The 14,368-nt window shown below is 39.7% G+C and overlaps 2 protein-coding genes across 17 annotated transcripts in view; one reads left to right on the top strand and one right to left on the bottom strand.

Annotated features, from left to right (window-relative positions):
- PAX6 (paired box 6) overlaps positions 1-7,639 on the top strand; it is a 29,117-nt gene extending 21,478 nt beyond the window's left edge. For all 15 annotated transcript variants that reach the window (XM_019639459.1, XM_019639451.1, XM_019639455.1 and 12 more), the window contains 6 exons: positions 1,711-1,869; positions 2,395-2,477; positions 2,704-2,854; positions 2,955-3,070; positions 5,624-5,774; positions 6,522-7,639. In XM_019639459.1, the coding sequence (XP_019495004.1) occupies positions 1,711-1,869; positions 2,395-2,477; positions 2,704-2,854; positions 2,955-3,070; positions 5,624-5,774; positions 6,522-6,607 (746 nt within the window). In that variant the 3' untranslated portion in view covers positions 6,608-7,639. The remainder of the gene's footprint in view (positions 1-1,710; positions 1,870-2,394; positions 2,478-2,703; positions 2,855-2,954; positions 3,071-5,623; positions 5,775-6,521) is intronic.
- Positions 7,123-14,368, bottom strand: part of ELP4 (elongator acetyltransferase complex subunit 4) — a 218,689-nt gene continuing 211,443 nt past the window's right edge. Inside the window, exon 11 of one of the 2 annotated variants that reach the window (XM_019639465.1) lies at positions 7,123-13,215. In XM_019639465.1, the coding sequence (XP_019495010.1) occupies positions 13,084-13,215 (132 nt within the window). In that variant the 3' untranslated portion in view covers positions 7,123-13,083. The remainder of the gene's footprint in view (positions 13,216-14,368) is intronic. The other variant, XM_019639466.1, reaches the window with a different exon arrangement.

The raw sequence follows: 14,368 nt of genomic DNA, 5'->3' as shown, positions 1-14,368 counted from the left end.
CCACCCCCTACCCTGGCCGCCTATCCACCCTCCATCCCCCCAGCCAAGCGCCCTAAATAGCATTGAGGCGCCCGCTCTTCGGACAGTGATTAATGATAGCAGAGCAGAGGGGTTAACACACTTCACTGAAAAGTCTGTTGACTGGGCTTCTTGTAACACAATGTGGCCCGCTGCACGCCTCAAGAGAATCCTTTTGTTGTCCGCGCTCATTGTGGTCTCAAAATTCTGCCCACGAAAGTTTGCCAACGTTCCTGCCCCAGGAGTTTAATAGTTTCCCTTACTCGCGGGGCATTGTGAGGCGCTGAAAAGCAGCCCCTCGCTATTCAAGTGTTGGTGGTCATCTCAATAGATCTCCAAGGGCCCATATGGTGGCCAGTGCCGATGAATCCGCCTGTTTAAATGGGGGAGAAAGTTGGGGTTTTAAAACATTTCAAAGTTCCTGAAAAGATCCCACTAGATCCTGTCACAATTCCCTGAACTCTTTGAAGGCTCTGCCTATTGTCTCCTGGTTATAAATGATATTCCTGGCCCAGTCGATTCCCACCAAGGCCCCCTAGAGGCCCCTCCCCTCCACAGGCCAAGTTTCGAGGATGGGGGGCGGGGGACGACGGGGCTGCCCCATTGGTATCCCTCGGGGGCCTCAGGACCCAAGACCCAGGACCCAGCGTGCAGGCCCAGTCAGGGCTGAGTGCTTCCCTTCAGAGAGGCTGTGGCCCCATGAGCAAGGCGCAAGACAAGAGGCAGCTAGCCCAAGTGCACATCTTGCCCTCCAAGCAGCAAGGGCAAACAATAAAACTTTCCCCTGTTTAATGATAGAAATTACATTAAAAGTGGTAGAAATGCCCTAATTAAAAATGTACCACTTAAATGCTATGCCAAGGATTCAGCTGCAGCATAGCATATTTAGCTAGTTAGTGAACTCTCTACTATTTCTTTTTTAAAATTACACGTTAAAAATTTAAAAGAAATCTTACTTTTCTCTGGTGCAACACATTACAAAGAATGGACAGTCCTTTTATCTAAATATAAAATTCCATTTTCAGCAATTATAGCCTGTTCTTGGTGATGATATAATTACAGCTGTGCTCGTAATAGGTGTCAAGGCAAAGCACACTCATACAATAGTTGAATAAAACTGCAGAACAATGCGAGCACTTCTAAATTCACAACCTTTAAAATGAAATTGACTGTGCAGAATTCAAATAAAAACTAGATAAATATTTTTTTTCAAAGATTACAAGCTTGGTTTGGTTTCTTAATAGCATTTTCTACAAACCTATCAACATCTAATTGATTAGATGGGAATTACTGATTATAGATCAGCTGAAATCTTGAGCATCACTCTTCTATTTTCCCAACACAGCCATAGGTAAATAAATTCTGTAGGGAAAGGGAGCTAGGTGAGGCATTTGGGAAGTCAAGGTTAGTTATGAAAGATCATTTTAACTGGAAACATCAGCACTTATTTTGTTATTTGAAGACATGCTACTCTGAGTGTCTATATTGTATGGTCAGTCTCATCTTGATAAAAACAGAAAGAAAAAAAATGTAACTAATGCCTTTTATTAAAAGGGCTGACAGTTATCTTGGGAGTGTTTTGGTAAGAGTGTCTGAATATACTGCTCTTGGAATTTATGGCTATACCAGACCCCTTTTGGAGGCCTCAAGTTATCCCAAATTTCTCATACTGTACTATTCTTTTTGTTCCAGATGGCTGCCAGCAACAGGAAGGAGGGGGAGAAAATACCAACTCCATTAGTTCCAATGGAGAAGATTCAGATGAGGCACAAATGCGACTTCAGCTGAAGCGGAAGCTGCAAAGAAATAGAACATCCTTTACCCAAGAGCAAATTGAGGCCCTGGAGAAAGGTGATGGAGTTTTTCAAAGTAGAAAAGCAGTAAATCAAAGTAAATGCCACATCTTCAGTACAAAGAGCTAAATTTAGCCTGGGTCCTTTGCATAGAGGACTGAAAAGATTTTTTTTCTTTCTGTCTCTCTGTATTTCCCGCCCCCCCTTTCTTTCTGGGCATCTTTTCAGTGTGTGTGTGTGTGTGTGTGTGTGTGTGTGTGTGTGTGTGTGTTTTCTTTCTTCTTTTCATATACCAGAAATTCGAAGACTAAAAGTCTGACTTCTCATAAAGAAAAAAAATGACGATTTGGCTACTTTAGGCCACAGAAGCGTCCTTGAATGAATGTCATTCCAAAGAAAATTTAACTTGGTTCTGGTGGGGTCATTCTTTCAAGTACAGTCAACATTAATAGGAATAGCATTTTAAAGGGAATTGGTTGGAGGTGCTGGGACTGGGGAGGCGGGAACCAGCGTGATCCAGGGCTTGGCTGACACATTACGTATAGTTCTGGCACAACATAGAAAACTCAACTTACTTTTTCAGAGTTCGAGAGAACCCATTATCCAGATGTGTTTGCCCGAGAAAGACTAGCAGCCAAAATAGATCTACCTGAAGCAAGAATACAGGTACCCAGGGACCATGTGGTTTTGTGCTTTGTGATTCAGACCATTTCCCTTTTCTAGAGACAAAAGTGCTTCTCATGACCGCCATCGATTTACATAAATAGTAACAGAGTCAGTCTGCTAAATACTTTACCATCATTGCAGGGGAGGGGAGGGGAACAGTGAGGGTGCCAGGGATGGGGTTGAATGAGAATACACATGGAGCTTACCTGTTCCATCTGATTTCCAGGTATGGTTTTCTAATCGAAGGGCCAAATGGAGAAGAGAAGAAAAATTGAGGAATCAGAGAAGACAGGCCAGCAACACACCTAGTCATATTCCTATCAGCAGTAGTTTCAGCACCAGTGTCTACCAACCAATCCCACAACCCACCACACCTGGTAATTTGAAATGTGACTACTACTAAACAATGTGTTGAAACCTGCTTGCCCTCAGCACTGACTGTCACCATGACTGTCTGTCATGTCCCTTTCCCTGCAGTTTCCTCCTTCACCTCTGGCTCCATGTTGGGCCGAACAGACACAGCCCTCACCAACACATACAGCGCTCTGCCGCCCATGCCCAGCTTCACCATGGCAAATAACCTGCCTATGCAAGTAAGTGAGGCCGGTGGTTGCCTGCTTAGCAGGGGCGTGGGAGAAGGAGTGAGGTGCGTGTCGGGGCCTGTGGACTTCACCGGCCCCGTTGGGAGCCTTTCTCAAGGCAGTAATTGGCTTGAGCAGTCAAGTCTGAGATGAAAACAGTCAATCCAGCCTTCTTGTTGATTGACTGATTGATTCATGCCCTTAAAAATATAAAAAACCTGGTGTTCAGTCAAGTTAATCTGCCTTTTGCTCATAGAGAATGCTAGCTTGATAATGGTGGATGGGAATGGGGTACGTTTCGGGTATCAGTGAAACTTGTACCAGAAAATGGAAGTAATGCTGGCATGCTATAAGATAGTAAGGGGTTATACATAAAATTTGAGTATATGTTAATGTGTTCACATTAATAGATAAGTAATCCGTGTGTGCCTTTTAGACATTATTTAGGGTATGTATGATAAACGAGTGAGGAAGATACAATGAATCAGAAATGGGATACACTTAATATAGAGAAAAAGCTAGTTTTCTTTCTACATCTTTATAATAAAAAAAAGAAATAGAAGGTATTTGCTAGAAATTTAGTGTCTTGGCTGTGAATTTTGTGATAAGTTTGTGGCACTCCGAATTACCTGGGTTGATGCTATTTACTTGGTATAACAACCTGCCCCTTCTCTCAATTCGGTCCCAAATATTTATCAGCCCCTACGTGTGCTAGGCCTTGTACCAGGTTAACACTTTATGATGGACGTGGTATAATGCAGGTGGGGTATACTAGAACTTGGGAGCTGGATGGATTCTTGATGGGACAAAACTGGTCTTCTGGTAGACCTTCTGCAGTGACTTTCCCAGGACTCCTGTTTGTGAGACAATCACAGATGATGGATGATGTGAGACTGGCCAGTGTGAACCCCTGATGGAAACAGTTCTGAGGTTACACAGAATGTTTATTCTCCATCAAGTATCTTTTGCTGGGTGTCTAATCCAAATAATAGCACAATAAATGTTTCACAGTCTTCAGACTAACACAGGAGCAGCTAGATAAGGAATTTCAGAGGAATTATTCCCATGTTTATTTTTATTGCATCTGGATATTAGTGGCCATGGTGCAATTAATGTAAATTAAGGGATTAACAGTCCATTAGTTGGTCTTGCTACAACTGCCTTGGAATTTTCCAGAAGTCAGATTGCCTAGAGGAAGTGATTTGGGGAATTAGAAACAAACGCAAGCTGAAATTCTGGCAGGGCCCTAAAGGCCTGCTTGCCTCTTTCTCCTGATTTTCGCAGTCATCCTCTGATTTTAGAAAGGCCACTGAGTGTCTTGTTCAGTTTTGTAAATTGTAGGTTTCTGTGAACATAACAAAATGTGTATGTGAGAAAACAATTAGAAACAATTAAATAGATGTGGCTATTCTATTAAGGTTGTTTCAACATATAGACTGGTATGGGGTCGATTTAGTTCACTGATTTTAAAAAATTACACAACTTATATAATTCAAAATGTACATACATTCACAAAGCATAAAGATAATAAAAATTATCCATGATTCTACTGTTTAGAGAAAATTACTCTGAATTTTGAAGGGGGTGGTTGGCTAGTGTGTGTGAGGACTGGTCTGACTGTCCATCAATTCATCCTGTTGCCCAAAATTTTCAACCATTTTGCAAAGAGTGGGTTTCCTCCTCTGAACCTTCTCTAATGTGTGGACCTTGGAATGTTTGCACAGCAGGGTAGTGCTGTCATCTCCCTTGTTCCTGACATTAGCCTCCTATTAATTCATCCCAAGCTTGCTGCCCCAGCATAGCCCCATGAGAGCCCATGAGGGGTTTGTCCCAGCTCTGTGTATTTCTTATTTAGTTAGGAGAAGGTTCATCTCCTCAATACCACCATTCCAAACCCTTAGAGGGTAGCAACACAATTTTATGGGTAAAATCCAATCTGGGTTTTCAGGTCTATAAGGAAGTCACAGCAGGTTCACAGGATGGGACTAGGTATTTACTGATCCCTCTGACCACTTTATTTTCAGATCATTACTGATCTGCCTCTTCAAAGAATCTTTCATCCCATGATTCTAACCAGAAAAGGCTCCCAAGGTCCCGAAACCAAACTTTGCAGAGAGTTCCTCCCACTCTTCTCTGCCCCAAAACTTGAGATATAGGACTCCAGGGACTCACTGGATTTCTAAGTAGATTGGATTTGTGGGAGAGGGAGTGTGTTTTCATGGAAATCCTCATGCGATAGCTTCTCTAAAGATGCCAGCAGAGGTGCAAGATGAAAATGGATAAAAATCCTGTCTTATGGATAGTGCCAACCGTCTAGCTGGACCGCGATCTGAATTTGTAGTGCTTTTAGAAGTTTGGTGTGTAGGCCACTGTACTCCATCAGTGGCCTGTGGAAGGACTGGTTGGAGGCCTGATCTTAGAGTTATCACACGGAATTCCAGTATTTCACAGGAGGACGTCTTTAATGATCAGATTTGTTGGCAGGGTTCCTGGGGAGGAGGGAGCCGGGGGATGTGGCTGCGTGATGTGTTTCTCAGTAACCACTGGTTTGCCTTTTCCTCTCAGCCCCCAGTCCCCAGCCAGACCTCCTCCTACTCCTGCATGCTGCCTACTAGCCCGTCAGTGAACGGGCGGAGCTATGACACCTACACCCCCCCCCATATGCAGACACACATGAACAGTCAGCCGATGGGCACCTCGGGCACAACTTCCACAGGTGAGCCGCTGCTCTCCCAGGGCTGCACAGAGGTGGCCTTTAGAGCTTCTTTTGCCAGGTGATCTCCCTCCACTCACAGTTTATCTAAAAAAAAGAAAAAAACCCCACAACCTCCTGGCCTGCCTTGTGTGATGGTGTGTTTAACTCTTTGTTGCTCACTTTTCTGAGGGAAAACTGACTGAAAAGGGAAATTCAGTCGCGCTAGTTAGTTAGTAACTTGATACCAGACAGACAAAAAGCAAAGTTGTTTTTCCTGAATTTGGTCACAGAAGTTGTATATGCAGACAAGGCCTGAGACGGTTAAGTTTTCTGAGGAGCGATTCTCAGCCAAAGTTCAGCAGGGAGGGCCCCCTGCGCTGCATGGCAAGTGCTTACTGGAAGGCTTCTCACCCTGCTCGCGCCTCTGTGCTTCTCAGTGCAACCAAAGCAGTGCCACACAGGTTTTCCAGAGATAGTTTTATTGTTAAAGTTCCAAGCATAGTAAGAAATGGGGGGCTTCTTTTCTTTTCTTTGCTTTTTTTTTTTGGGGTGGGGTGAAGGGTGGGGCCCTGGGATTCAATGGGTATGTGTAAAAATGTTAACTGGTTTCTGAAGATGCTGCTTTTGTTTGTAACACTTGAAAATATACTTTTAAAAATATAGTTAACATGTTAGAAAGCATTCGAGCTTTTCTTTTAACCTATAAATGTCTACTCCCTGTCTCTCGAAGGGAATATCAACATGGCTGTTTCTTTCATCCACTTCTAGGACTCATTTCCCCTGGTGTGTCAGTTCCAGTTCAAGTTCCTGGAAGTGAACCTGATATGTCTCAATATTGGCCAAGATTACAGTAAAAAATAAAAATAAAATAAAATAAAAAAAAGAGAGAGAGAGAAAGAATATATTGTGTTAATTCAGTCAGTGACTATGTGGACACAACAGTTGGGCGTTCATGAAGGAAAGAAAATGGCTGTCAGAAGCACTTCATTTCTGCAATTGTGTCCTGTATTGTACCACTGGGGAATGGACTTGAAACAAGGACCTTTGTATACAGAAGGCACGGTATCAGTTGGAACAAATCTTCATTTTGGTATCCAAACTTTTATTCATTTTGGTGTATTATTTGTAAATGGGCATTTGTATGTTATAATGAAAAGAAAAAAAAAGAACAACATAAACTGGATGGATGTTTGATCTGTGTTGGTCATGAAGTTGTTTTTTAAAAAAAGGAAACCATGATCAAGCTTTGCCACGAGTTTAAGAGTTTTATCAAGATATATCGAATACTTCTACCCATCTGTTCATAGTCTATGGACTGAGGTTCCAAGTTTGTATCATTCCTTTGCATATAATTAAACCTGGAACAACATGCACTAGATTTATGTAAGAAATATCTGTTGGTTTTCCAAAGGTTGTTAACAGATGAAGTTTATGTGCAAAAAAGGGTAAGCTATAAATTCAAGGAAGAAAAAAGTTGATAGCTAAAAGGTAGAGTGTGTCTTCGATATAATCCAATTTGTTTTATGTCAAAATGTAAGTATTTGTCTTCCCTAGAAATCCTCAGAATGATTTCTATAATAAAGTTAATTTCATTTATATTTGACAAGAATACTCTATAGATGTTTTATACACATTTTCATGCAATCATACGTTTCATTTTTGGCCAGCAAAAGTTAATTGTTCTTAGAAATAGTTGTATTACTGTTCACAGTCCAATCATTTTGTGCATCTAGAATTCATTCCTAATCAATTAAAAGTGCTTGCAAGAGTTTTAAACTTAAGTGTTTTGAAGTTGTTCACAACTACATATCAAAATTAACCATTGTTGATTGTAAAAACCATGCCAAAGCCTTTGTATTTCCTTTATTATACTATTTTCTTTTTAACCTTATAGTGTGGTGTTACAAATTTTGTTTCCATGTCAGAGTAACATTCGAGACCAATGATTACTTTCTTACACGCTCTATTTTAAATCCTGATGATCCTTAAAGAAATAATTCTTACAGGGTTCATCACTCAGAAATGTGTTAGAAAAAAAATCCACTTAAAGCTGTGTATCTGTGCCCATTTATACATACAAAATGGTAACATTTCTCAGTTAGCCATTTAATACAAAAGCTCAAAGTCTAGAAATCATTTAAAAATGCAACAAGCTATTAACTAGGAATTGTCTTTTGAATTAGGGCTGGCATTTTCAATCTGGGCAGATTTCCATTGTCAGCCTATTTCAACAGCGATTTCACTGAAGTATATTCAAACGTAGATTTCTTATACAAGACTCTCTAAAAGCTGTTGCCTTTCTCAAAAAGGCCCTCTCCCTGTTCTGTCTCCCTCCCCTTTGCACAAGAGGCATCATTTCCCATTGAACCACTACAGCTGTTCCCATTTGAATCTCACTTTCTGTGCGGTGGTGGATGGTTGGAGGGTGGAGGGGGGATGTTGCATGTCAAGGAATAATGGGCACAGACACATCAACAGACAACAACAAAGCGGACTGTGACTGGCCGGTTGGAGTTAAAGGCCTTCAGTCATTGGCAGCTTAAGCCAAACATTCCCAAATCTATGAAGCAGGGCCCATTGTTGGTCAGTTGTTATTTGCAATGAAGCACAGATCTGATCATGTTTAAAGTGGCAGCACGCAGGGCAGGAGTGCTTGAGCCCAAGCAAAGGATGGAAAAAAAAAATAAGCCCTTTGTTGGGTGAAAGAGGCCTGTCTGAGACTTTCATTGCTCTCTGTTCTGTGTAACATATAAGTCAATATAGATAAGTTTTCCTTTGCAAACTTCAATCAGAGGCTGGGGGTTTTGGCAGTCTAGATTAAGTGCTTGCGCAGGAAGAAATCTCTGGGGACAAAGACACTTCCACTGAATTGTACTCTGCTCTTTTGTTTGTTTATTTGTTTTGTTTTTAATCCCTAAAGGCAAATGGTCAGAAATATAGAAATGAATTGGAGGCTTTAAAAAATAGCCTTCTAGCTTAACATCTACTATCTTCTAGTTAAGGAATTACTTGTGAACAGATAATTGTGATTCATGTCTCTGGCATGCTATGTGTTAACACTTTTATTCCACTAGAGTTGCTGCTCATTTAGAGACACCTTCCCAGGATAACTGCAGTTTGTATATGTGTGCATGTACTTTGATTCAATGTCAGCCTGCACTGCATGCTTGCACACTTTTGCAGTGGGGTGTGCACGCACATGCACTGTTGGTACAGTTGCCCATGCAGATTTTTCTACCTCCCGACATTTTGCAGCCTACATTCCCTGAGGGACATGTGCCTAGGGAGCTAGCTGTCAGAGAAGGGCTAGGTGAGGCGTGTGCTTGCTGGCTGACTTCTCTGCAAGGAGGGGCAGTTTCCAACTTGGCTATGATTCGGGCCAGGGTCAGGCAAGCAGTTCTGGCCCACAGCTCTGTTGTTTAGAGGGCATAGACTTTGGAGAACCGGGTGTGGCACTTTGGGTGCAGGAGCTGGGAATGGGAGAAGGGGAGTGTTGTGGAAGTGGAGGGTCTGTATGTAGGCATGTGGGCACGTATCCATGTCCTCCGAGGGTCAGGATCTCCAGGACACATTGGTACAGCCTTTGGTCTGAAGAAGCGACTGCTCGGGCGACTGCTCAGCTGCAGAAGCCCCCTGGTCCTGCAGGATGGAACGGCTGCCTCGCCTTCTGCCCTCACCCTGGGGAGATGAGCTGTCCTTCTGATCAGAGCTCCAAGCACTCTCCCAGGGACAGCATGGCAGGCACTGAGTGGAAGCAGTGCCCAGGAGCTGGCCTTTGACTCGTTGTTGCAATAATTTATGTTTGTTTATTTATTTCCTGATAGGCATATTTATGTATTTATCAATGGGAACTCTGCAGGGATGCTTCGACACCATCTTCCAAGGGGGTGACCATCTATTTGTGATGTCCTCAGTAGAATCACAAGACCTGACAGCCTATGGTTTTTCTCCAAACTTGCCTGACGTAGGGACACCAGGTGAACAGAATTAGAGGTGAATGTTTGAGGAAGAAACATTCAAATTACTGAGTGAAAAAATGCTTTTTACTACAATGAATTTCCAGAATATTTCCCCTCCACAGCTGTGCATCCTGTCTTAAGTGATAACCTACTGGCTTTTCTTGATATGACTCACATAATTATCTCTTCCTACGTTTTTTTTTAATCATAGCTACGTTAACTAAGACTCATATTTTATACAGTATTATTTTAAAATTCAGCTTTGTTTTGTGAATTTTTGTCATCGTAGGGTCATGTCTGTATTTTGCTTACTCTTTTGGTGCTGGGCCTCAATTTTAACAAGATAAAAAAAAAAGATTTTTATTTTTTGTGTGTTTGGCTCACCAAAACCAAACACAAATTCTTCCCCTTTTTGTTTCTCAAGAATAAACCTCATTGTTTTTTTGTTTTGCACCAGTCCTGAATGACTGCTTAGTTTTAAAGTCAAAGTGTAAGTACTTGGGGTTAGTACTGCTTAATTTCGGTGGTGTTTATGGGACTATCGTTGGAAGGCATTACCATGTTTTAAAAATGACGTTCACAAATGAATAGGTCCACCCCCCATTTCCCTTTTGCATTTGGATGCCCGTGTCTGATTCTTTAAAATTAAAAGATGGACAAGGAATTGATTGCCAAGTGTTGCTTCCATCTGAAGTAGTTTTATTTGGTCTAGTGTTAGTATTTAAGAATAAATGGAAGCGAAGAAGAGAGAAATGGACATTGGTGGCTATTTAAAAGAAATTCTGAAGGTTTTAGAACTCTCGCACCTGAGTGGACTGCAGCAGTCAAAATATTTACCTCCTGTTAAAGAAAGGCAAATCTAGCATAATAAATGAATACCATAGAGTGTTTTCAAGTTTTAGAAACATTTAAAAGATATGAGGACATTTCAAATAGTATGTTTAGCATTGTTACTTGGGTATTTATATCTTTGAGACAAGTTGATAACTGAAAAAAAAATGTGTTTATAGAATGTATATTTCATAATGTATCCAAATGGTCTGTAGACCTACAGTAGCATTATTGGAGACAAATATTTTTATGTAGCAAGTTATTAGCATATGGCTAATGGATAATGTTCCCAGAAGGAAGGAAAACACATTTTTAGAGTGGGTTTTTATCACAGGAAAACAAAAATATCCATCCCTCTTCAGTAGCTTAGTTTTACAAGGCCTGCCTAGTGAATCAGAACAACAAAACACTTGCACCTGATTTTTTGGAAAGCCCAGGTCCTATTATTGTTCCAAATGCACTTTTGTTGAGTTTGAAAAGTTTCTTTTATATTTAAAATAAGTTGGGTTCAAATACACACATTCAGTTTTTATAATATTTATCTGTTTGCAAAGTGTATAGTATTAGAGAGTAATTGGCTGTTAATTTCATAGCCAGGATAGTAAATCAATGACCTATTAAGTATTTTTGAGAAGCAATTTACATATCTGATGACCTCACATTTCCTCTTCAGAGTCAAATGCTATGTAATTGTACCGTGGTGTGTTTGTATCAAATGAGTCACAACATGGTAAGAAAAAGGTTAGCATTATTAAAATAATAACCTGACTAAAATATTCATTTGAATTTGTTCAGATTGTTCATAATGCTTTCAAAGGATACAGCAAAGCTTTTGTGGAGTATCTGCACATTATTTATTATCTATGAACTAAATTGATTTTTTGAAGTTGCTTTAAATTTTAAAAGCACCTTCACTTAATATAAAAGCCCTTTAATTTTAACTGACAGATCAATTCTGAAACTTTATTTTGAAAAGAAAATGGGGAAGAATTTGTCTTTCGAATTAAAAGAAGTGAAAAAAATAAACCAGACATTCTAAAAAAATAGAAGAAAAAAACCTGATTTTTAGTACTAATGAAATAGCGGGTGACAAAATAGTTGTCTTTTTGATTTTGATCACAAAAAATAAACTGGTAGTGACAGGATATGATGGAGAGATTTGACATCCTGGCAAATCACTGTCATTGATTCAATTATTCTAATTCTGAATAAAAGCTGTATACAGTATGTGTTTATGCTACAGTGGGTTTTTTTAAGTGACTGACATTCATCATATTGGTTAGACAGTTTAAAAACCTAGTCTTTGTTTTCTACAATGTTGTCAAGAACAAATAAAAGTATAATTTGTGGTATATTAAAAGCAAACTGCTTAAAATGCTTGTTACAACTGCTTCAAAATATTCTAACGTATCTGAAAATGTATTTTGGAAATTCAGGTTCTCCTAAAGGATGTTAAACAGCTTTTAAAAAATTGAAGCTCTTAAATATGTAAGTTACTTTTGAAATTTTGTTTTTTTGTCTACTATTTGTCTAAAGCTTTGAGAATATGGAACTATGATTCAGAAACCTAGTGTTTTATATGAAAACTGGTTCAGGATGCTATATACCCCCAAAGACATGTTTATGTGGTTATAAATGTACATACCCAACCGAAGTTCATAATTAACAAAAGGATTTACCTAATGCAATGGAAATCGGAGTGAGCTTCAGCTTTCCACTTTGTCTCAGACCTGTATTCTGTAAAGATCTCTCACCAGGCTTCAGTACATGTTTCCTTCCCCAGTATCCTAGCACTAATGTAGCTGTCAGTTTGAATTTCAATCCTGAATTATGTGTTGACATAATTTCATGGTGCTGACTTTAATTGTTTAGGATGACTAAATAGAAGACCATAAAGTTCTTTTTCTATACTTTCTATCACGCAAGTGTTTTATATTTAATAACTTCTATAGCAGACTAATTATCTTTAATAGAGACTTAATCCCAAAATATTCTTTTGTCTTCATCAATTTAATAACAGGATGCATAGATGCAAATTCATTTTATTAGAGCCTTCATATATTAGCAAACACATTTCTCATTGTTTTAAAAACCTTACCACTTTTGGTGGCAAGTGACTCTTTCAGAAATAAAGAGAAAATAAGCTTTTCGTATATGATTTTGAATTTCATAATGCTTTATATGCTACCTGCTGTGACATGCACTTTACCGTGAACTAAGTGACTTAAGACACGCACACCAATGACCACTGTAAGGCATCTTGCATTTTTTGACATTTTAGTTGCGTTTATTTAAAAGTTAAAATTACCTATCTTCTGTAGATAGAGCATAAAACAAAATTTTACCGTGAAAGTATTCCTGCTGTACTATTTCTGTATAAAAAGTTGGTTAAAAAAAGAAGAATGATGGCCTTGTTTTGCAATCCTGTGTTTTTCAAGAACTGGAAGGGTCAAATTGTTAAGAAAAATATTTACATAAGCTATTAGCGATCATAATGAGAGTGTCATAGCATTCTGCAAGCAGCGACTAAGAAGGGAGTGCTAGAAGTCCAGGTGCTTCTTGCCTCCGGCCATCACGCCGCAGCCTGGGCCCAGCAGCTTGGCGGATTCTGCCACATCCTGTTTGCTTGAGCGGCTCACTGTGTCTGACAAGTCTGGAGGCAAATGCAATCGCTACGGCGGAAGATTTCGGGAGAAGGAAAGGAAAAAAAAATTAATTTTGCTTTCGTGAGCACACTTCAGGATACAATATTATGCTCTGTTGATCAGCATTTAGTCTTGCATATAAAATTCCTACTACAACAATTCTTCAGTCTGAAGCCCAATGTAATCACATCCCACTGGCGCTAGATTTCACAAATTACAGCCATTACATACACTAGACCAGGAATCTTAGTGGAACATTTCCAGAGCCCAAACCTAAACGTGTATGATTTGTCTTCTTTAGGGAGAAATAAAAACATGTATATGCATAAATAAAAGCATGGTTGAAAAAAAATCACATAATAATGGCAGGGTTGGTTTTTGACTTTGTTTTAATTTTGCCAGGGTTCCAACATGCTACTTTTTTTTCAATCAATCATAGCTTTTCAGCAGTGATGGGTTCCCATAAATGCCTGTTTCCCTTTGTCTACTGAGTTGACCTGAAGATGATTCTATTTTAAGGTTATACTTTCTCTAGAAACTTATAATTTTCATAGAAATACTGACATAATGAAAACAAATTATTACCAATAAAAGGGTCAATATTTCTCAGATGCTCAGATAAGTCAGCTATAACATCTGTTACAGGCCTTGGTAGGTTTGCTTCTATGCGTGATGTTGGGTCATGTTTTCAAAAGTATAGTGTAGCTTTGAACATCTCCCCACCCTAATTGTTTTTCTGCAGATACAGGTTGATTTAAGCAGATACAGGTTGATGCAAGCAGTAACTGACCATCATTACAGAACAGTTAGTGTAACTAGGGAGAAATATTCATATTTCAAAATAACTTTTTAGGTTTTCTATCCCTCTCAAATTCCTTTAAGTATCAGTGCTCCCAGCTTCCATGATTTGCTTCATAAAAATCCAAACTCCAAGGAGCATATCTGTGGTGTGAGGCACGCAGTGGGTGTGGAGGGTAAAAGGTAAGTAAAGCAGGATAGGGCCGTCCAGTGAAGACTGACTGAGCCTTGTAGGGGTGAACTGACCTGGAGACAACCTATCGGAAACCCTTCATTTGGAAAAGTCCCCTTAATATGAAAAAAATTAAGATGAGAATAGGTAGGACCATTTTTTACATTTTTTGTCAAAATATTGTGATCCACAAGCATACGGTCTGGCTAG

The sequence above is a fragment of the Hipposideros armiger genome, unplaced genomic scaffold, assembly GCF_001890085.2.
Source record: "Hipposideros armiger isolate ML-2016 unplaced genomic scaffold, ASM189008v1 scaffold_44, whole genome shotgun sequence".
Lineage (NCBI taxonomy): Eukaryota > Metazoa > Chordata > Mammalia > Chiroptera > Hipposideridae > Hipposideros > Hipposideros armiger.
This window is presented reverse-complemented; position numbering and strand designations above follow the sequence as displayed.